The sequence below is a fragment of the Lithobates pipiens genome, unplaced genomic scaffold, assembly GCF_037356315.1.
Source record: "Lithobates pipiens isolate NorthernLeopardFrog02 unplaced genomic scaffold, aLitPip1_a1.2 Scaffold_18, whole genome shotgun sequence".
In the NCBI taxonomy this organism is placed as follows: domain Eukaryota; kingdom Metazoa; phylum Chordata; class Amphibia; order Anura; family Ranidae; genus Lithobates; species Lithobates pipiens.
Window position 1 is genome coordinate 262,576,870 of NW_027507758.1, and position 24,232 is coordinate 262,601,101.

The window sequence follows — 24,232 nt, forward strand, 5'->3', positions numbered from 1 at the left end:
AACAACGTCCAAGGAACTGCAGGCCTCACTTGCCTCAGTTAAGGTCAGCGTTCATGCCTCCACCATCAGGAAAAGACTGGGCAAAAATGGCCTGCACTGCAGAGTTCCAAGGAGAAAACCACTGCTGAGCAAAAAGAACATCAAAGCTCGTCTCAATTTCTCCACAACACATCTTGATGATCCCCAAGACTTTTGGGACAACATTCTGTGGACCGATGAGACAAAAGTGGAACTCTTTGGAAGGTGTGTGTCCAAGTATATCTGACGTAGAAGGAACACTGCATTTCATAAAAAGAACATTATACCAACAGTAAAATATGGTGGTGGTAGTGTGATGGTCTGGGGCTGTTTTGCTGCTTCAGGACCTGGAAGACTTGCCGTGATAAAAGGAACTATGAATTCTGCTGTCTACCAAGAGATCCTGAAGGAGAATGTCCGACCATCTGTTCGTGTACTGAAACGAACTTGGGTTCTGCAGCAGGACAATGATCCTAAACACACCAGCAAGTCCACCACCGAATGGCTGAAGAAAAACAAAATGAAGACTGTGGAGTGGCCTAGCCAAAGTCCTGACCTGAATCCTATTGAGATGTTGTGGTATGACCTTAAAAAGGCCGTTCATAGTCGAAAACCCTCTAATGTAACTGAATTAGGACAATTCTGCAAAGATGAGTGGGCCAAAATTCCTCCAGGACGCTGTAAAAGCCTCATTGCACGTTATCGCAAACGCTTGGTTGCAGTTGTTGCTGCTAAGGGTGGCCCAACCAGTTATTAGGTTTAGGGGGCAATCACTTTTTCACACAGGGCCATGATGGTTTGGATTTTTTTTCACCTTTAATAATAAACACCTTCATTTACAAATTGCATTTTGTGTTTACTTGTGTTGTCCTTGACTATTGTTTAAATTGGTTTGATGTTCCGAAACACTTAAGTGTGACAAACATGCAAAGGAACAGGAAATGAGGAAGGGGGCAAACACTTTTTCACACCACTGTACACTGACCCCCTGACACATACATTGATGCCCCCTGACACCTACACTGACCCCTAGCCCATCTCATTCTGACCACTCCAAATCATGCATGCACCAGGGAGAGAGAGCCAGGATAGGAGAGAGAGCCAGGATAGGAGAGCCAATCTGCTGCCCGCCCATTTACACAGAGCAAGCGGGGATCTCCCAGTGCCCAGCACGGCAGTGTCATTCCCGCCTCTTCCTGGATCCGGCGGTGCCTATGATGGATGTCACATGTCCCGCGGTCTCGGCATTGGACCAGTGGGATGTCCATCATAGAAGCCGGGTCCTGGAGGCGGGGCTGTTTGTACGTCACTTGGCCACGCTGGATAAGCGGGAGATCATTCCCCGTGGAAATGGCTTGGGGCTAATAATGAATTTAGGACTATCAAGACCCGGGCTTTTTGGGGGCACACTTGGGGCTCCAGCCCCCGTCCGCCCCCATCCGCCCCCTCCCGACGCCACTAACTACAAGTAATAGAAGAAAGAAATGGCATTTCCCTTTTTAACTCAAAAAGTGTAATGCTGTATTTTACTGATTTCATGATACTGCATAATTTTTTGTTCATATTTGAGTTTCTATGCTAAATGTATTCTACTAAAAAAAAGATATTTTATTGTGATAACTTCATAAAATGATTTCTAGTGCATCATTGAACTACCAATAGCATGGATCTTTCCTTTACAGATTAGTAGCAGATGGTCTAAGTCTTTGCTGATTCAATCCTGCTTAGCTGGCAAGATACACAACCTTCGTTGTAGCAGCACAGAGAGAATGCATTGCCTAGTTTATGTATCCATACACCACTTTTCTACATGTTCTAATATGTTCTGATGGCACTCAAGATCCAAGTATCTGATGCTAAGGTAAAACAACACTATGTTTGATATATATAGACAAATGTAAGAAATATATGTTTTTTAGCTAAACATATGCTACTAAACTAGTGTGATTGTAATACTAACAGTTTATCAATATCAATTAATATTACAATTTTATATTGTCAGCATGTATTTCAAATTTTTTAGATCATTGTCATTAGTTTCAGCTAATTCATATAAACATTTTTGATTATAAAATAATCATAAAAACACTTGTTGCAATCAGAATTCAACATATGCTTCTCTGCTTACAGTAAATGTGTACCTGCTTTGCATTGGTTACTTTTATAAGTCTATTAGTTTTATCCCAAAACTGTAACAGAAATGCTTTCTGGCTTATGTCGTCCAAAAAATAATAAGCTGGCATCTTACGTACGGGTCTTTTTATGATGTAGCAGACAAGATTCTGACTTTGAAATCGCAAATCTAGATATTGAGATGAAACTTCCAGCAACCTTTTCTAAACACAGGAACAAATGTTTTAAGATTCAAATGTGATGAATACAGTTATGATAGAACTTTACACTGTAGATCACCAGCTATAAGTGAGGATCCTAAATCCCTCTCAAATTAGCTTCCATATCTTACACTTCATTGTAGACAGTGGGAAACCCCATTCTTCAAGTAAATCTGCCATTACCAGATTGATTGTCTGTAATGCCGTGTACACACGACCGGATTTTCAGGCAGACTAGGTCTGACGGTCTTCCCGACTGACTTTTCAGCGAAGTTCCGATGGACTTTCCGAACGAACGGGCTTGACCACACACAATCACACCAAAGTCCAATGGATTTGACCGTGATGACGTACGACCGCACTAGAATAAGGAAGTTCATAGGCAGTAGCCAATAGCTGCCCTAGCATCGGTTTTTGTCCATCGGACTAGCATACAGACAAATGGATATTTCGACCGGACTCGAGTTCATTGGAAAGATTTGAAATATGTTCTAAATCTAAAGTCCGTCTGATTTTTCGACAGCAAAGGTCCAATGAAGCCCACACACAGTCAAATTGTCTGATGGATTCGTTCCGTCTGACCTTTGCTGCCAAAGTCCAGCCGTAAGTACACGGCATTATGCAGTGATGGTAGTACACATGTTTTATGAATGTAACATGTTATCAAAACTATGAAATGATTAAAGAGGTCGGGTGCCAGATGAAGATTGAGCTTTTTATCAATGGTAAGCAAATAAGGAATGGTTAAAATTCCTGAAAAAGCAACTACCAATTCCCTTAAGCACTGTACACCCTATGAGAAGATCGGAAGAAGCATTTCATACGGGGAACAATCGTTCGATTTTCGTATAGTGTGTACGCAACTTTTGACATCTGATTTCGACTAGGCAAGCAAAAATTTCCAAAGGGACGAACGCCAATTTTTTCTCTTAAGTGAACTGAATGGATGCTTTTTGTTTAATGTGTACCATTTTAGTACGATTTTCATATGAGAAATATCGAATACAAAAGACTGTGCATGATCAGGAACAACAAATAAAAAAATAAAAAAGCCTTTGTCGTACAAGTATTTTCGTACATGATTTCTATCCTTGGTTTCAACTTGCTGTGAAACATCAAGGAAAACCGGGCAATCGTTTGCTCGGTTTTTTCATAGTGTGTACCCCACTTTAGAGGGAGCAAGGTCACATGGTAGAGAAGATCACTAATGTGCAGTGATCATACTATTGCCAGAGATCTTCTAGATTGAGTGCAAGTCTATTTTCTGCCAGAGAGCTTTGTTTATCACCACCCACTACTATTGCTCAAGTTTTTCAGAGTAATGTTAAGGTTATCTCAGCTTTCCAAAAAATCAAACAATTTCCATGTATTTTCCATCCACTTTTAAACAATGTGTAATATATGCACCTATTGCTTATCTACCTCACCAACAGGTGTCATCACTTTATTAAAGTGACGATAAACTCTAGTTAAAAAAAAGAAAATCAGGGGGGTTGATTTACTAAAACCTGGAGAGTGCAAAATCTGATGCAGCTCTGCATGGTAGCCAATCGGCTTCTAAATTCAGCTTGTTCTATTAGAAAATATGGCATTCTATTTGTTTCTATTATATTCTAGACTATTATGTTCTCTTATTTTCTATTCTATTTTGTTCTATTATGGCCTATTCTTTTATTTTTTTTTATTTTTTCTGTTATATTCTTTTCCATTCTATTTTTTTCTTTTCTATTTCTTTATTTTCTATTCTATTTTATTCTCGTTTTAAATTTGAAAACTAAAATAATTTGAAAACTATTCGAATTCGAAAACTATTTTCTATAGTTAGAAAACTATTCGAGAACTATTTGAATTTTGTCCGTTTTTTTTTTTTTTCGTTATTTCGGATTCATTTAAATTTGGTACATTGTAATTCGGAAATTTGGATACATCCGATTTCCAAAAAACAAAAATTTGTCCAAATTTCAATTCAAAATTAACCGCACATGTCTACTGTCTGCAGCCTGGCACAGTCTATAGGTGAAATACACTGTGGCTGTACACTGTACTGAAGGGTTTTCATACTGTATGCATTGCATTCAGGTGCAAATGCCTGGATGCGGGTATTCTGCTCTCCTGACTGCATAGGGTTCTAAATGCTAGTACCACCTGATGCGTGGTTTAGCCTCATCTAGACGCAGCATATTTCAGCCTGTCATAGACTATGACAGGTGGGAGGCTGCGGGGCTGAACGCTGCACTTGTGCCTTCTAGGCGCACTAAAAGGCTGGAATCGGATGCATATGGTCTAAACGTCCACCGTGCAAGAGGCTTTGGATTTTAAAAAAGAGTAATTAAAGTCACAGTGGGGACATTGTTGAGAACCCTAGCAGAAACCTATAGTGTGAATATTTCAAATGCAAGTTCTAAATGTTTTAATATTTTTTTTTTCTGGCAGGTTGTCCTTCAGAACCTTTTTCTGTGCACTGCTGTATTCTATACAGTGTATTATTTCACCAACGCCATATGTTTCCTGGCACTTAGGTAAGCACTATATGAAAATTAAAACAGTTGGTGTAGAGTGGAAAATGAAACGCCATATAACTTGTTATATGGTACAATATTTGTGACAGTAAAGAACAGATATTCATGTGTTGTGATGCATAATTTACTTTTACTACCAGATCTACTACTTAGATTCTAAGACCCCATGCAAAAAAGGACACTGATGGGAGAAAAGAAAAAAGCTGCACACTCCGAAAAATTGTCAAAAAGGGAAAGTCCCCCAAAAGGGGTTTTCCAGGCAGCAAATAAGTGGAATACTACATAGAATGAAAGTTTGGCTTACATTTTATTGAATCAAAATATCAAAAATTGTTTTGACAATGGCTGTTAAAATTAGAGCTGTGGTACAGGAGATATGAACATGACAATAACAGCGTCAGTGGAGCTATTTACAATACATAATAGTACACAATAGTAAAGCGCTAAAATGTTGGTAAACTGAAGCGTTTCGACCCCACCGGGTCTTCTTTCTTTAGAGGATTTTTACGCCGTGGGAATGATGGCATGTGTTAAAATTCATAATTAAAAACCACAAAGTCAAATAGAACAACAGTGTGCATCTCAGTATAGTTACCACTTGCACCATGTTGTATGCAGTCAACTGAGCCTAAATCGTCTAGGTGAAACCCCCTTATCGGGTCCCACCAAAAGTCCCCGGTCAGCAGGCATACCAGCAAGAGGAGCAAAAAACCACCTTGGCGTGGCTTACGAGGAGTCACAATGGTGGGTTCCCAAAACCCGGACGGGGTGTGGAGGCTGAAAAAAACAAAAACCTACAGTTGAGGCATCAAATATCAGTGGCAGCATTCCTTGAGTCAGCATAAGTGCTAATGTATTATGTATAATTTGCAGTACTTGATGAATAGCTACACCTATTGTTTTTTATGTCCTGCAAAGTATGGAAAGATTGGGAAAAAAAAGTAGGGGGGGAGGAATGATGTGAGGAGCATGGGATAAGGGAAGGTGGGGATGGGAAAACTGAAACGGGGTAGCACAGGGAAGGAAGGGGAAGGAAAAAGTGAAAAGGGAAGAAGGGAAATGGAAAAAAGGAAAAGAAAGAAAAATGGGTGACAAATATTAGGACAGTATGTAAAAGAAATACTGAATGTGTGCTAACGTGGAGCAGTGACACATCCAGAAGGTGTATGTGACTGTGAAGATATAGGAGAAAAAAATTAAAGATGGGAAGAAATGGTCAAAAAGTAAGTGCCTAATGTGTGACAAGAGTAAAACAGGAAAAACAAACAATGCTGAAGTGTACAAAAACCAAAACTCAACAAAGAAATAGAAAAGGTGTTAAAACTAGCTGAAGTGACAATAAGCAGAGATGTGTGTGAAGGTGCCAGAAACATAAAAGCAGGCAGTAAATGCAATTGTTACCTTAAGTGTTCATAAGGGGTGTTCCAACAGTGAAAAAAGAAGGGATAATCAGTGTTATAAATCCAAAATGTTGCAGTAATCAGGGAATACAACAGAAGTCCAATCTGAGATATCAAAAACATGTCAGAATGGCAATTTGAACAAAGAGTAATGAATGGTCAAATAGCATAGGGGAGACCCATGGCCTACTCTCAAGGTGGTGTCCGCCCGGGTAAAACGTTGGGGATCAACTGGTATCCCTCAAAAGATTCAGCATTATATATGGAGGGACTTACCCTTAATTGGTCATATAGCCTACTGTGAGTGCATGGGATCTGCCCCCACCTCCCCCCGCCTGCAATGGCGGCACTTCACTTGTGGCACCCCTGGCGTTCCGGAAGAAAGTATTCCCGGCATTTCCATCACCTCTGCCGCAATCGCGTGGCATCCTGACGTCACGTGCACGTGAGACTGACCCGCGCATGCGCGAGAGACCCACGCACGCAGGCACAGTCATGGCACCCGGAGGTGATCCGGAACACAGCTGGCAGGAAGTACTACACCCTAGCTGGTACTGCCACCTAGTGGGTGTATTAGGAAGCACAGAGCCCTATGCCTCCCCACCCTGCCAGGAAGACACACCAAAGTGGAAGCCCCATCCCCAGACAGACCCGCGGTCCAGGAGCCAGAGGACCAAACCAGGGGAAAAAGATGAAAAGGAAATCATTGTGTAGAGCAAATAACACATGAAAAACGCCTATATAGTATTGTGTATCAAACTCAATTGTTACAATAACGACCTTGGTATCTTGAACATTAGGAACTATAACAATTGATAAACTAATAGTGGTGTTAATAAAACAATCTATCAGAGCTGGATTCGAGTACCAGCGGTACTCCACATCTCCCAATCTCCTCAAATGAGGTTATTAGGATGTCGATACTATATTGAAAATATTCTAGAAAAGGCATAAGTGTCATTGATCCATCTTGTCCAAGTGTAAGGTTACCTGGACACGGGGCATGTCATACAAATAGCATAATTTGAGAACAAAAGTATTTAGGCAAGCAAAAAAATGAAGCGAGGACAAAAACAGTTAGAAATCATGAGACAAAAAATACAAGATGTTAGAGACCAAAAATACAGGAAATCTGGGGCATATAATGGCCGATACAGGGGGAGGGAGGAGGGGAACAGAAACTTAATAAAGTTAATATGCTTGTTATTAATGTGTTTTACCTGAAGAAAAGGAAAGGGGCAAACGAGATGCTTTCGTTGAGGCCAGGAGATGAGGTGGCCTGTAACTGGAAGATCCATTTCTGCTGATTCTGAAGCAGGACTGTTAGGAATTTCCCTTGTGATCAGTAAAAACTCTGGGTGTTCTTGAGAAGCAAACAATTTATTTCTGATGTGGCCCACAACAGGGAGACATGCTTACAGGACAAGCTGCAGGAAAAAAGTCCCAACAAAAGAAAGTGTTCCGCCCTCACATACCCCACAAGAATAACATCTCTATGCTTCTATTGGCTGAGGGAACATAAATAACGTTGTCATGGTACGAACTGATACCTTTATTAGCTATCCATGTTCCCGTACATTCTTAGGCTATCATATTTAGTTAAATCTAATCATCCTACTTACTATGGAGTTAATTAGGACAAAACAATACAATGAGTTAATACAATAATGTGCTCAGAAGTAAGCTTTTTAACAAATCAGTCTCAGGACTATTGTTTTTCTAATAGTCACACAATAAACATTTAAAACTTTTCTAACATTCCCTCCTCTTTGTGTGACTATTTTATCTCAACACATTTCGATGAAAGTGCCTGTGTTATACACTTTCGGACTGTATGTCATTAAGTTGAGCTTCAATGTCCACATAGGTATCCTCAGAGGTAGAGAGGGTTTGATACATTGTTCTTGAGACTGCAGTTTCAATGAGTTTTTGTGAAAGTCCTCGAATACAGGGAATGCAGCAGCATCCGCAAGTGACCAAAACGGCCAAAGCCACAGCGATTGAGATCAAACATGATGTGATAAATCCAGTCCATTTACCGAACCATCCTTCAAGCCAAGTTGTGAATGGATCATTAATACCTGAGTTTTCTGCCAATTCATTCGATAGCGCAGTCAGTCCTTCCAAGGCTCTGGTCACTGTCCCTCCAGGAGCTGTATTGTTGGGGATAAATGTACAACACATGCTACCAAACATTTTGCATACCCCTCCTCTTTCAGCTAAGACCATATCTAAAGCCATTCGGTTCTGCCAGGCCATTAGAGATGTGGGGGCCAACTGTTCTGCTAGGCCCTTCACAGCATCCCTAGTATAGTTTACAAATCGTTGTTGGTTATAATATATATAATTAATCCAGTCAACATTTTTATTTATAGTCACCCACCAGAGAAGAGACTCAAACCCAGCTGTCACCTGATTCCTGGCTTTAAACTCGTCCGGCACCCCGCGAGGAACCCCAATCTCATCTATGTAGATCTGAGAGTCAAATGACCCCAAGGGAGAGGTGTCCCTACGATACTGTCGGTGACTCTTAGTCCACGGGTATTCTGACAGGATTCTCAGGGGCATAGCCAGCTGGACCATAGCGCAATCCCCTTGGGCATTGGCCGGTAGTCCAGCTCGCAGTTTCTTATCCCCACACATCCACCAGACATCAGCTCTCTGAATGTCATGTTCAACCCAGTCACCATTGTCCTGTGTTAATCCTCTCCACACAGTAGTCATCAGGTAGTGACCCAAGATCCACCGCGCTACGGTTCCCTGGGAGTGCAAAACAAGTAAAGTTGCCCGGATAAGCGGTAACCGCTGGAGGTATCTGAGGTCTCTGTACTGGGGGAAACAACAAACTCAACGTGTGACAAGTAGAATTTGTTTCAGGTTTATAGCTCTTATTATACAATTGCAACATACATTTTAAACCTTCTGGATCTGTATTGTGATCTAGAGGAAAAGGAACTGTTGCTAAATGTGGTCTGGCTCCGGCACAAACTAAACAGTTTTCCTTTTTCAGAGTTCTAACCGTGTACCTCAACCATTCTAACCATTCATTTTTTTTCCTTGGTAGCCCGTCTCCAAAGCTATGGCATCTTCTATTGTTAGGTTAGTGAATCTTATAGTTATACTCAGAGCTTCTATTTTAGTATGGCCTTCTTCTTTCCCTTCTGAGTCTACTTTTTCCTGTTGTTTAATTTTATTAGGTGGTAATACCTCAAGGAAAAATGTTCCTGAGGGATCAGTTCCTGACACCCATGCTCCCATGGAATACAACCGCTGATCTTCCTTCCTCGGCTCCTTTAATGTTATTAATAGTTGGTTACAGTTCTTACTATGTATGCAGGGGGAGTTGGCCGCTTTTGTGATTATGAGTCTCTCCTTTATACCACTCTTTTTAGCCCCTGGTTGATTATACCCCCAATCTTGATGCACTGTAGTCCACAGGGCCTGATGCCATGCTTGACATCCTGCCTTATTCCAGACCCAGCAGATATATGTATCTGCCCATAGAAGTCCTCTAGCCCCAGTTGTATCCCCACAATCTGCAATCTGACAGAAGTCTACCAGTATAGTGCTAGTTATTCCCTCTATAAAGTTTTAGATTTAATGCTTTTCCTGTTCTTTCCTAATTCAAAGGTTCCTCTACTCTTCCATAGCGCCTACCCCCTCTTATGGATGCCTCTCCTAGAGTCACCAGTAACCCAAGGATAATTACTGTCCCTTTCATCCTAACCAGCTACAGAGTTCCAGCGGATAGGATAGGGGAGTTGGAAGGGGAGGGAGACTTCACCGGTTTGAGACAAGTCCCACCTTGTGTGAGACCTCCCTTTGTAGCCGGATTTTCTGGACCTCTTGTAGCCAACTGGCCCTACTCTGCCTGTAAAACGTTTTTACAATGGGACTGGTGAATCCAGGTAGACCTCTCTGCAATCCTTATCACAGTAGGGGTAGTTAAAAGGACTTTGAAAGGACCATCCCACCTTGGGGAGTACCACTGCTTTTTTCTTATTACTTTTATTGAGACCCAATCTCCCACATGCACCTTTTTCATCTTCTTTTGGGGGTGTGATATACATACTGCTCACAGCTACTAGTAGGCAATACATCCAATTATTTTTACCTATTTCTTCCATAGCTTTTCTCAGTTTGCTTTTTAGAATGCCATTATGTCTTTCTACCAATCCAGCTGATTGGGGATGATAGGCACAATGGTATTTCCCTTTAATTCTCATCACTTCTATCAAATGTTGTATATTTTTTAATTACAAAATGGGGTCCATTATCACTGTAAATCCTTTCAGGGATTCCAAATCTAGGAATAATATCTCTTAGTAATGCTTTGGCTACAGTCTGTGCATCTGCACTTCCTGTCGGGAATATCTCCACCCATTTGGTCAGGGTGCCTGGGTACCAAACAATATTTCTTCCTTTCACATTTGTCTAATTCAATAAAATCCATGCAAATGTGTTGGAATGGATATTGTGGTGTAGGGAACTTCCCTTTCTGTGGTCTTATACCTCCCTGAGCATTGTGTCTTGCACATATAAGACATTGAGAGCAAAAAGTTTTTTTAGTAATTTGTGAATCCATAGGCTGTACATACTTTATTTAACATCTCAGTCACCCCCCTGTTTGACACATGCGTTACTCCATGTGTCAATACTGCTGCATACCTAAATAAAGATTTTGGTAATACCGGTTTCCCTTCAGGTGATGTGTAAATGTCATCAATTATTGTGCAACCCTTTGTTTTCCAATATTGTTTTTCCCCAGGGGGGGGGGGGGGCATTTTGCTGCATATCAGTAAGGACTGTATGATCTATCACTATGATTTCTCGTCATTATTTTATGTGCAGCTTCATCTGCCCTTTTATTTCCCTTTGAGATGGGGTCCGTATATTTTGTGTGTGCTTGACATTTACAGATTGCAAGCTTTTTTGGTAACTGTATTGCATCTAGGAGTTCTAAAATGAAGTCCGTATGTGAAATTGGTTTACCACTGGAGGTGACCATCCCCCTGTTTTTCCATTGTTGTGCAAAAACATGCACTGTTGAAAAGGCATATTGACTGTCAGTGTATATGGTTACAGATTTTCCTTCTGACAGTATACATGCTCTTGTCAGTTCTACAAGTTCTGCAACTTGTGCTGAATAATGTTTTGGTAGTGGCCCCGCTTCCAAAATCTCATCCTGTGTCACTACTGCATATCCTGTTGCATTTGTGCCATCTGGATTTTTCTTACTAGAACCATCAACAAAAAGTATCATGTCAGGGTTAGATAATGGTACATCTTTCAGATCACTTCGTGGCAGTACCTTTTCAGTGATGGCAACAGTGCAGTCATGTTTATACCCGTCAGTAGGAAGTGGTAGTAGTGTGGATGGTTTTAATGTAGTACACCTCTGTATTGTTAAGTGAGGTTTTGTCAAGAGTATTGTCATGCAGGAAAGGTGTCGTGCTGGGCTCAAATGTGATATCTTTTGCTGTAACAGGATAACAAACACTGCATGTGGTACCTTTTCAGTTAGTAAAGTTGAATAAAGACACCAGTCCATCCGGTTCAGCCTGAGTGAGTGTCTAGCCTCTACCCCTCTACACCCACATCGTTCTCCACCCCCAAGGATCCAACGTCCCCATTCATATACCAAGGCCAAATCGGGACAGAAGCTAATCAACCCACCTGCATGTCCCCGGAGTGCGGGAGGAAACCAGAGCACCCGGATGAAATCCACACAGGCACAGGGAGTACATGCAAACTCCAGGCAGGCAGCGCCATGATTGGGATTCGAACCAGTGACCCCCTTCACTGCTAGGCGAGAGTGCTAACCACTACACCGCTGATGCTACCAGTGCTTGTACACAGGGTGGAAGTACTCTCGTTGCAGTGTCTAATTCTGTAGAGTAATCCTTCCTCTAAAACCACCTGCGCCTCTTCCTCTATGAGACCCCTCTGGTTTTGCCTCAGCAGTGTACTCTTCTGCATCCTCCTCTCCTTCATCACCTTGCACAAAAACCTTTACTTTCACATTCTTTTTTGCTTTTAAATACTTCTCAGAATGCTTAGCATATTGTAAAACATCTAAAACCGATGCAGTTCGGTAAGTAACCATGTTTTTAACAATGTAATCCTTATGATCCTGTTTCAATCCATTTAAAAAAAAATCTTTAGCTGTTGCTGATATGCACTATTCACATCCTCAGCTTCGGGGAGCCCGGAGAACACTCTAAAATCTCTCGTAATTTATTTAGGTAGTCACTGACACTTTCTTTATCTTCTTGTACTGTCATATTTATTTTTTGCCAATCAGTCCGTTGTACCCATCTAAGCTGGCATCTGTTCAGTAGGGCAGTCAACCTGTTTCCTAAGTCTGGGCTTTCTGGAGGCAATGGATCCCCCCGTCCATGTGCATTTGCTGGGGCGCAGGGGTCCCAATCCCCCTTCACCGAAGCCCAATCTGATCCTAATACTCTCCTCAGGGCTCTCTCTACTTCCACCCCATTCAATTTATAACTGTTCCGTAATCCCTCTATGTTTTCAATGAATTCAGCTGGACCTAATTTTGGATGTTTTATGTGTTCTGTAGCCTTTTGTATATCACTGTCAGTCCATGGTCGAAAAACAGTCATAGTCAAGGGATATGGCTGACCCAGTGCATCATTCTGTCCTCCCCTTGGGTTTGGGACCTCTATCAAGGGGTATTCCTCACCGTCCTCCACACCATACCTAATAGGAGGTTTACTTAGTCTCTTGGCTCCTGCTGGGGCACCCAGTGCATGAGTTATGGCGTCAGTTAATGTTTCAAGGATCGATCTGTTCATCTCCAGGACTGAACTACTGTCTGGAGAGATTGAGGAAGTGGAGTTGGGGTTTTGTTCAGAGGCGGTTCCTTTGACAGGGGTGGATGTCACAGGGAAGGTGTTACTCTGGGCAGTTACTTGCACCTGAGGGGGAGGACCATTATAGGGAGGTGGTCTCTGGGTATAGCAGATGAGATCATCCTCTTTGTCCACTAGGGACAATTGGGCTTGGCATTTTTTCCTTTGTTCTTCCTTCTACCCTAATTCTAGCATGCTGAAGCCAATACTCCGCCATTTCCAACCCATACCTTTTTTGATCTTTAGCCTTTTGACTTTATAAATGTACCCAAATATAAACAACATTGCATCATTAACACTTCACAGTTGAAAGTCTATGAATTCTAAAAATAACTCCAATCCAATATAAATATTTACTTTAAAACTATTATTCAGACTCTTTCCCACCAAAAGTCATAATATTTTCACAGATGCACAAATTAACCTCTGTCAGGCAATCTGCATTTTCTTGTTTCTGAGAAACAGCTTCTTGACCTTCATAGCAATGAAAACATCCTCAGCCTTTTTTTTTTCTTTTCTTTTCACATTCATCAAGCCACCTGATAATTCTACAACATTCTATTTACTCCAAAGTGCAATCTACCTTCTTTTTCTTTTATGCTAAGTTTCAATATTTACAATATAACCCTTCTGTATGATCATAGCTAATCAAGGGTTAACATTTACAACTTCTTGCAGGAGCAGGAGAAATCCTTACATGAGGGGAGGGGGAGGGGAGAGGGTGCAGTGCCTAGGCTTCTTATCTTCTGAGAAATACCAGCACAAAAAAACATGTAAACGAACAAAACACACTATCGAGAGAATCAAAAAGGGTTAAACATGAACAAAGATAAAGTAAACACACACAGAAGAAAGTTAGCCTTGTGATCTTTGTAGATCACTTAACTAAACAGCGCTTAAATAGTCAGGCATTCAACCTCTGACATTCGGTATACCTCAAATCTTTTTGTTATCTGTCCGGACAGCGGGCGACGTAATTTTTTACCTTAGACAACGTCCCCAAGTGTCTCTGTCTACGAGCACTGGATCATCTAGATATTATACGATCAATACCAATGTCGGCAATTACAACACATTAAACCAGAAGCAAAGAGAAAGAAGAAAAGACTCTTAGAAAGAATTAAGAATAATTTAAATTATCTTACCTCTCAAACACCTGGACTGGATCACACAAGGTTCGGAAACAGACAGTGGAATTCAGATCTGTGGCCCCGCCCCTTTTTCACCAATAACATTGATTGGGGGGACTTGTAAGCGTTCGGTGAGCTTCAAAGTCCAGTACTCACCGAAGTTTTGTCGGGCCGTCTGATCTGAAAACCAGCGTGTTGCTTCCGGCTCGAAAGACCAAAAATGTTAGGAATTTCCCTTGTGATCAGTAAAAACTCCGGGTGTTCTTGAGAAGCAAACAATTTATTTCTGATGTGGCCCACAACAGGGAGACATGCTTACAGGACAAGCTGCAGGAAAAAAGTCCCAACAAAAGAAAGTGTTCCGCCCTCACATACCCCACAAGAATAACATCTCTATGCTTCTATTGGCTGAGGGAACATAAATAACGTTGTCATGGTACGAACTGATACCTTTATTAGCTATCCATGTTCCCGTACATTCTTAGGCTATCATATTTAGTTAAATCTAATCATCCTACTTACTATGGAGTTAATTAGGACAAAACAATACAATGAGTTAATACAATAATGTGCTCAGAAGTAAGCTTTTTAACAAATCAGTCTCAGGACTATTGTTTTTCTAATAGTCACACAATAAACATTTAAAACTTTTCTAACAGGACCTTGTTCCAATCCCCTCTTCTATCTGGTATCTGTATTTTATAAAGTGCAGTAAAGGTTGCTTTTGGCATTGTATAATCATGTGACAAGATGGCATGTCTCCCAACCAGGATATAGTGATTGCCGACTTGCATGCCGTACATGTGCTTGGATACGCATCTCCAAAACTCTTGTTTGGTCTTCCCTATGTAATAGGCACCACATTCACACTCCATGAAGTATACCACCCTACGGGTCTGGCAATTCACAAGCCTTTTCACGTGCGCATGACGTCACAACGCTACGCAATTGCGTTGGAGGTGACGGAAATGCCGGGAATGCTTCCTTACAGAACGCCGGGGGAGCCACAAGTGAAGTGCCGCCATTGCGGCGCTATCCCTGCCGGGTGGTGGGAGGTGGGGGCAGATCCCATGTACTCACAGGAGGCTATATGACCAATTAAGGGTAAGTCCCTCCATATATAATGCTGAATCATTTGAGGAATACCAGTTGATCCCCAACATTTTACCTGGACGGACACCACCTTGAGAGTAGGCTGCAGACAGGTAAAATAACCTTACATATAATTCTGTTTAGGTCGGACATCAAGGCACCGGTGTTGATGCCATGGGTCTCCCCTATGCTATTTGACCATTCATTACGCTTTGTTCAAATTGCCATTCTGAAATGTTTTTGGACTTCTGTTGTATTCCCTGATTACTGCACCATTTTGGATTTTTAACACTGTGATCATCCCTTCTTTTTTCACTGTTGGAACACCCCTTATGAACACTTAAGGTAACAATTGCATTTACTGCCTGCTTTTATGTTTCTAGCACCTTCACACACATCTCTGCTTATTGTCACTTTAGCTAGTTTTAACACCTTTTCCATTTCTTTGTTGAGTTTTGGTTTTTGCAGGCACTTACTTTTTGATAATTTCTTCCCAATTTTTTTTCTCCCTATATCCTGAATATGGGTATAACATGTAACATGTTATGAAACTTATCCTTCAAAGGTTTCCTCACAGGTTTCTATTGACTGTTTACTGTAGGGTCACTTGAAGCTTCTCCAAACACAATTTCCCTCAAAATTTGAAAGCACTTTTGGTAGACACTCTCAAGTTCTGGTAGATACTCATAATTATCCTCCTATGTAAATGGTTGGTGGTACACTGCATGCTGCTCTGAGGAAATTATACTTACTACTTAAAGCTGAGTTCCACTCAAAAGTGGAACTTATGCTCACCCGTCTCCTCCCCCTCTGGTGCCACATTTGGCACCTTTCAGGGGGGATGAGGGAACAGGTATCGTTCCCCACTTCCAGGAGACCAGGCCATGGCCCAGGCTCCTGTAAGTTTGGCCCTATCCTCCTTCCTCCGCCGCCAGACCATATAGAAAGCTCAGCATGCTTTACGCATGCGTAGTAGGGAACCAGATGTGAAGTCGAAAGGCTTCACTACCAGGAAGATCGGCTGCGGTGCCAACATCGTGGGCTCCCCGGACAAGTAAGTGCCCATATATTAAAAGTCAGCAGCTACAGTATTTGTAGTTGCTGACTTTTAATTATTTTTTTTGGGGGGGGGGGGGGCTGGACCTCCTCTTTAAGTTTAGACTTAAGCCCTGTTCACGCTTGCAAATGGGCTGTTTGCCTAAACTGCATGAGACTCAGAGGAGTCCATGAGAATAGGTGTAGGCAGGAAGCCCCATTGAAAGCAATAGGAGCCTGACAGCACCCATAGCTTTTTACAACAGTTTGCATGTAATTACTTATGCAGCAAATACCTGCGGATGAACAGCAGGTAATCACTGCATGATCAATCATATATGAACTGCTGTGAATAGCTGTGAGTGTTGTCAGGCTCCTATTTCTTTCAATGGGACTTCCTAACCTAACCTATTCACATGGATTCCACTAAGTCTCTAGCGAGTAATCGCAAACGGTCCCATTCGCAAGTCAGAATGGTTCCCTAAAAAGGGGTTTGTTTATAAAAAAAAAGTGAATATGTCAATCACCAAATACAGTGCCTTGAAAAGTATTCATACCCCTTGAAATTTTCCACATTTTGTCATGTTACAACTAAAAGCGTAAATGTATTTTAGTGGGATTTTATGTGATAGAACAACACATAGTGGCACATAATTGTGAAGTGGAAGGAAAATATTAAATTGTTTTCAACATTTTTTACAAAAAAAATCTGAAAAGTGTGACGAGCATTTGTATTCAGCCCCCTTTACCCTGATATCCCAAACTAAAATCTAGTGGAACCAATTGCCTTCAGAAGTCACCTAATTAGTAAATAATGTCCACCTGTGTGTAATTTAAGTGGATTTGAGCTGGGCACATATATCTGCAGTGTTTTATTATCTCTCTCCAAAGCACAATGCCCCGTGGCTTTCTCCTGCTCTGTTCTTTTGTTATCAGCCTGATGACTTCTGACAAGTTCTTTGATACACGTGATAAAACCAGCCAGAAATTTGTGTCAGGGCGGGTGATAGAAATAGATTACACATAAAATAAAGGCTCAGTGTTAGCCCACCAGCCTAATAAGCACATAGGGGATGGGGGAGTTTAGAGCAATTTTAAAAAGATGACTGATAAAAAGTCCATATATCCGTATAATAGCACCTTGAAGGCAGCCCAGTGGAAGATAAGAAGCAATTTTTGGAACAGCTGAATATAAAACACACAGGCGCCACTCTAAGTGCAGTATGACAGTAAATTTAATGCACAAAACAGATATAAGTACTCACAAGAGTAGGGAAATAACAGGCATTTTTGGCACAAATTACTGAGCGTCTGAGAAGGGGGTGCATCCTTGGAGCTGATTGCTGGTGACTCAGAGCGGGTTGCGACGGTGGTCACCGATGCTTCCTGGATCTGGAACACACAGGGAGCTGAGGGATGACATCACGCTACGCGTTTATGGAGTATGAGCTCCTTCTTCAGGCCTAACAGGGTCATGTTGGATGAGGGATTATAAACACTGATGCCGCTGCTGCTGGGTCTTAATTTCCTGTGGTATGGCTATATCACACATCTGCACTATTATTAAGCCAGCAATATATGTGTGTGATATATCCATAGCCGTATATCCATTTTGTGCATTGAATTTACTGTAATACTGCACTTAGAGTGGCGCTTGTGTGTTTTATCCTCAGCTAGAAATAGATTAGCAGACAGCTATTCAATTCACAGCAGACCTCTGCAAGTCTCTGACTATGTAGAGGGTGGTGTGTGCCTTTCCTCCAATCAGCTGTCTCACAGTGTATGCAAAGACTCCCCTTCCCCTGCTGGAACAGGAAGAGAAAAATCTAACAGGATGTGCACTTTCTAAACCGTATATAAAGCTGAAGATAGCAGCTGAAGATAGATAACATGTACATTTTATGTAGGGAGATTTGTTCCATCCCTGTGTATCATCTGAGGCTGTTCACTTCACTGGGTATATGTGAGGTATTACATCCACTTTAAACTCAGTATAAATTCAGCGGTTCTGTGAAGCACTCAGAGGTTTGTTAGAGAACCTTAGTGAGCAAACAGCATCATGAAGGCCAAGGAACACACCAGACAGGTCAGGGATAAAGTTATTGAGAAATTCAAAGCAGGGTTAGGTTATAAGAAAAATATCCCAAGCTTTGAACATCTCACAGAGCACTGTTCAATCCATCATCCGAAAATGGAAAGCGTATGGCACAACTGAAAACATACCAAGACATGGCACCTAAACTGACAGGCCGGGCAAGGAGAGCATTAATCAGAGAAGCAGCCAAGAGGCCCATGGTAACTCTGAAGGAGCTGCAGAGATCCACAGCTCAGGTGGGAGAATCTGTCCACAGGACAACTATTAGTCGTGCACTCCACAAATCTGGCCTTTATGGAAGAGTGGCAAGAAGAAAGTCATTGTTGAAAGAAAGCCACAAGAAGTCCTGTTTGCAGTTTGCGAGAAGCCATGTGGGGGACACAGAAAACATGTGGATGAAGGTGCTCAGGTCAGATGAGACCAAAATGGAACTTTTTGGCCTAAAAGCAAAAACGCTAATTGTGGCAGAAAACTAACACTGCACATCACCCTGAACACATCCTCCCCACTGCGAAACACGGTAGTGGCAGCATCATGTTGTGGGGATGCCTTTCTTCAGCAGGGACAGGGAAACTGATCAAAGTTGATGGGAAGATGGATGGAGCCAAATACAGGACAATCTTAGAAGAAAACCTTTCAGAGTCTGCAAAAGACCAGACTGGGGCAGAGATTCAAGTTCCAGCAGGACAATGACCCTAAACATAGAGCCAGAGCTACTATGGAATGGTTTAGATGAAAGCAAATTCATGTGTTAGAATAGCCCAGTCAAAGTCCAGATCAAAATTCAATTGAGAATCTGTGGCAAAACTTGAAAATGCTGTTCACAGATGCCCTCTATCCAATCTGACAGAGCTTAAGTTATTTTGCAAAGAAAAATGGGCAAAAATTTCACTCCAGATGTGCAAAGCTGGTAGAGACATCCCCAAAAAGATTTGCAGCTGTGACTGCCACGAAAGGTGGTTCTACAAAGTATTGGCTTGGGGTGGGGGGGGGGGGCTGACTACAAATGCACGCCACACTTTTCACATATTTATAAAGTTAAAAAACATTTATAATTTTCCTTCCACTTCACTGTTATGTGGCACTTTGCGTTGATCTATCACAAAAAAATCCCAATAAAATACATTTACGTTTTTGGTTGTAACATGATGATAGATAGATAGATAGATAGATAGATAGATAGATAGATAGATAGATAGATAGATAGATAGAGCGATAGATAGATAATATAGCTCTGTGTACAGTTGTATCAAAAATGTAATTCCTTATTTTAACTAACACCTTTAACTAACTAGCACTACATTTAAAATGTTTTATACCAAATACATAATTCTAGTGACTTTATAAAAAAAGGTCACTGGTGCTTTATAAAAAAGGACAAACTTTAGCTTTTTTATGAAATAATTAATTTTTCTTATATTTTTAATGAAAACCTTCATATGTTTCACACATTCTCATTATTAATTAAATCACAACTGTTTAACTATGCCACAACATTAACCCCTATTTTGTTTGGTTTTCCGTGAACTAAAAGATAGTAATCTTAGAGCTGTCATTTCTGCCCTCTTCACTACCATAGACAAAACTGACTTTCAAAGTAGCATCCTAAACCTCCAAAAATGTAAAGTTACATTCTGTGAAAACAAAACATTTTCTTTTTTAGTGCATTGCATTTTGTTAAGTTAACATATTTTGCAGTGCCCAGTTGTTTGCTAGGATATTTATTCTGCCCTATTCAATGCCTTCCCATAATTATGATTTATCTCTTTTGTCTCCATCAGTCGTTGATCAAAAATGTTCTATTTCCAATATTGTTTATCTGTTTGTTTTTGTAAGGAAAAAACATTAATCAATAATAGATTTGATTTTTATACTTTCTGTATGAGTATTCTATGCACTGTAAAGGTGTCCTTAAAAGTTTTAAGCAACATGGATTTAATGTTTTTTTGGCCACATGCCAAAGAGAAGAAGCCATGTAAAATTCATATGTACAATAGGTTATAAATTGTAATTAGCAAATGGCAATTCGCTTGATCTGGGTGCCTAAAATAATAAATGAGTCATACATGCTTGGCATTATGCGGATGATTTTTGATTAATGAAATTATTGGGCTTGATTCATTAAACTGTTTGCACTTTGAAAATTTTAGACCACAAACCAAATTTTCTCTGCTTTGTAACAAATCAGCCATACTATTTCAATATACACAGTGTACTTTACTAGAAAAATAGTGATTTTACAGTTAAGATGCATACATAATGATAAATGGGGAAATACCTAAATTGAAGCTGATTTATCAAGATCGGGCCTGTCCTAAGAAGTTCTATAACATCTGAATCTAAATTTTTTGTATACCATACTGACCTCATTTGGGCTCTGCTTAACCTTGTTTTTTACCATTGGTTACCTTACTTGGGTAATCATACTTGTGTACTCTGAATTCTACATACTCTCTTATTAATACCTATAATTCATGCTTTATGTTGGAAAATTAAAAACACCTTTCAAAAAAAAAAAAGATTCATAAATTTTATGAGGCAAATGTCAAAATGCAGACTGTGCTAAGATTAGGCCCAATGTGGATGAAGCATGTCAGAGGGGCGTGACTGATGGGAGGGGATTTGAGCTGAAATCTCTCTTTGATTTACTTAAATAACTATATACCTAACTAATAACTAAATAACACTTGTTTAATAATAACGGTAAAAAGAACAAATGTAGTCAAAACTTAGCCAAAGTTCAGTAACCAGAAAGAGATAGTCAGCCAAGCCAGAAGTCAGGGATCAATGTCGTGGAAACATCAGACAGGATCTGGAGCCAGAAGGGATGTCATTAAAGCAAGTCTTGAACAGGATCACAGGAGATAGTTTCTGTGATGCTGACCAAGGCGAAGGCAGAGAAAGGGAAAAAAACAGCCAGATCAGAAAGTAAAAGCAGCACACATTACACATTGTTTGGCACGCCGTTAACCCCTTGTCTGTCCCTACATGTCAACCCCTTCCCAACCAGTGTCATTAGTACAGTGTCAGTGTACATAATTATCACACCCCTTACACCCCTCCCACTGTTCCTCACTCAAGTGTCCCTTATTCTGAAGTTAATAAGTTGGTACATCCAGCACTATGTATGACCTTTCAGCTTTTTATGTCAGCGTTAAAAATTGTTGGATATGAAAAGTTCACTTAAAATTTGATTTATAAAAATAGCAAAAAACCTGCTTTAAAAAGTAATCAGATCATATAAAACAGACTACTAGTTTGACAGTTGAAATAATGAATGATATTGTTTTTTTTTTTTTTAAATATACTTAATGTAGGTCAAGCCTAGAATGTGACATATTAACTTGTTTATGTTTTCAAGTTCTCTGTTTCCCTTATATTTACAGATTGGAAAATTTTGATGAACTTGGACCTTTTGATTTTAAAACCACGCCTTCCTGGTCAAATAGAAAGTACCTAGGTAACTTTAAATTTTTCTGATTTATAATATAAAAAGAACTCCAAGAATTACTGAGAAAAGCACTGAGAGAGATGCAACACAAGTATGTGGAATAACACCTACTTTCTTGCAATACTTTGCACCTGCACCTATTTTGCAATAAAACACTTTAAAAATTCTGTCAGTACAACAGTACCATATACCCACCAAGTCTGGGTCCTGCATATCACTTGAATTAAAGTGGATGACATATTATGCCACGGATAAACACGACCAGACTTTGACGGTCTAGGTCCGACGGTCATCCCGACTGACTTTCAGCGGAGTTCCGACGGACTTTCCAAATGAACGGACTAGGCCACACACAATCACACCAAAGTCCGACGGATTTGAACTTGATGACGTACGACCGGACTAGAATAAGGAAGTTCATAGCCAGTAGCCAATAGCTGCCCTAGAATTGTTTTTTGCCCGTTGGACTACCATACACACAAGCGGATTTCTCGATAGGAACTGGGTCCAGCGGAGTTCCGGCGAAAAAATATGAAACATGTTCTATTTATAAAGTCCGTCAGATTTTTGGAAAGCAAAGGTCTGATGGAGCCCACACACGATTGAATTGTCTGACGGATTTGTTCCGTCGCACCTTTGCTGTCAAAGTCTGGTCCTGTGTACGTGGCATTAGAAGTCTATATGACTATCTATGTCAATTTATTTAACAGGCAGGGACTTAAAGCGGTTGGCTACTGGTACTGTACCACTGTGTTCAAAGTGTGGTCATAAAAGTACTGTACCTTGGAAAGGATAATACTACAGGCAAATGCAACTAACATGTTATGTGAATCTTACAAAAGCCTTTCTGAAAATAGTTTTTGTTTTTTATTTGACAATGAATATTAATGAGCGGCAGCTTACAACTGATCTATCCAATAATTTAAAGATTTTGTTGTTACTGTCATTTGACCACTTGTGTAGAGGAGATGACAATGGGCCATCTATGACTGTCTCATCCAATAAGATTTTGGACAACAAGTACCAATTATGGTATAGAGCAGGGATATGCAATTAACGGATCTACAGCTGTTGCAAAAGTCCCATCATGTCTCTGACTGTGGGTGTCATGCTTGTGACTGTCAGAGTCTGGCTATGCCTCATGGGAATTGTAGTTCTGCAGCTGGAGGTCCGCTAATTGCATATCCCTGGTATAGAGTCTATTAAGTAAGATATAATCTATCAGACCCAAAATATAGGGAGCAAAAGGAAATATATGAAGAATGGGAATTTTAAACGGTGCTTCCCGTGGGCATATGAAGACATATCACATGAATACATATACATTTTTCAAAGTATAAAAAGATTTTTTATTAATACATAAAATACATCATATCAAAAAAGATAAGAGCAACTGTAAGCCTGCATGTATAAAAACACATATACGTGTCAGAGGATCATCAGACATCAGGGCCGGTGTTACCACTAGGCAAACTAGTCAGCCGCCTAGGGCGCTCTGCTGCCTAGGGTGCCCGGCCACTGATGTTATTACTCTCTTCTCTCTGCAGCAAGCAACTAAGTCTCATCAGCAGGCAGCAGAGGACTGTGTCTGTGTCCCAACTCCTGAATGAATGGAAGCTAGCAAACGTTCATTGATGGGCCCTGGTAGGCTGCATTGATGAGCACTGGGCTGCATTTGATGGGCGCTGGGGAGGCTGCATTTGATGGGCGCTGGTGAGGCTGCATTGATGGGCGCTGGTGAGGCTGCAATAATGGACACTGGTGAGGCTGCATGGATGGGCGCTGGTGAGGCTGCATGGATGGGCGCTGGTGAGGCTGCATTTGATGGGTGCTGGTGGGGCTGCATTTGATGGGTGCTGGTGGGGCTGCATTTGATGGGTGCTGGTGGGGCTGCATTTGATGGGTGCTGGTAGGGCTGCATTTGATGAGCGCTTATTTAAAAAGGCAGAGTATACATGGGCAGGGCAAAGGGGGTGGAGTCAGGGGTGGAGCAAGGGGGGCGGAAAAATTAGGTTTCGCCTAGGGTGTCAAAAATCCTTGCACCAGCCCTGTCAGACATAGTATAACACATGTCACACAGAGTCTGCCTACATGTTTCATGGCACAGGTCACTTCTTCAGGGCTTCCTTATCGGTGTCTGACAAAAAACAATCATCAAATGTAAATGAGAAGGACTATCTGAATAAGTCTGCTGTAAAGGTGTACCACATTCCCAAAAGATATAAGAATGGAGAAACCAATACTAGGGAGTTTCTCCATTCTTATCATCAAATGTAATATCTGTTGC

The 24,232-nt window shown here is 40.9% G+C and overlaps 1 protein-coding gene across 2 annotated transcripts in view; it reads left to right on the plus strand.

The window, feature by feature from the left end:
• The first annotated feature begins 1,757 nt into the window (after positions 1-1,757).
• TMEM244 (transmembrane protein 244) overlaps positions 1,758-24,232 on the plus strand; it is a 60,026-nt gene continuing 37,551 nt past the window's right edge. For both annotated transcript variants that reach the window (XM_077486886.1, XM_077486887.1), the window contains exons 1-3: positions 1,758-1,879; positions 4,785-4,870; positions 21,881-21,954. In XM_077486886.1, the coding sequence (XP_077343012.1) occupies positions 1,847-1,879; positions 4,785-4,870; positions 21,881-21,954 (193 nt within the window). In that variant the 5' untranslated portion in view covers positions 1,758-1,846. The remainder of the gene's footprint in view (positions 1,880-4,784; positions 4,871-21,880; positions 21,955-24,232) is intronic.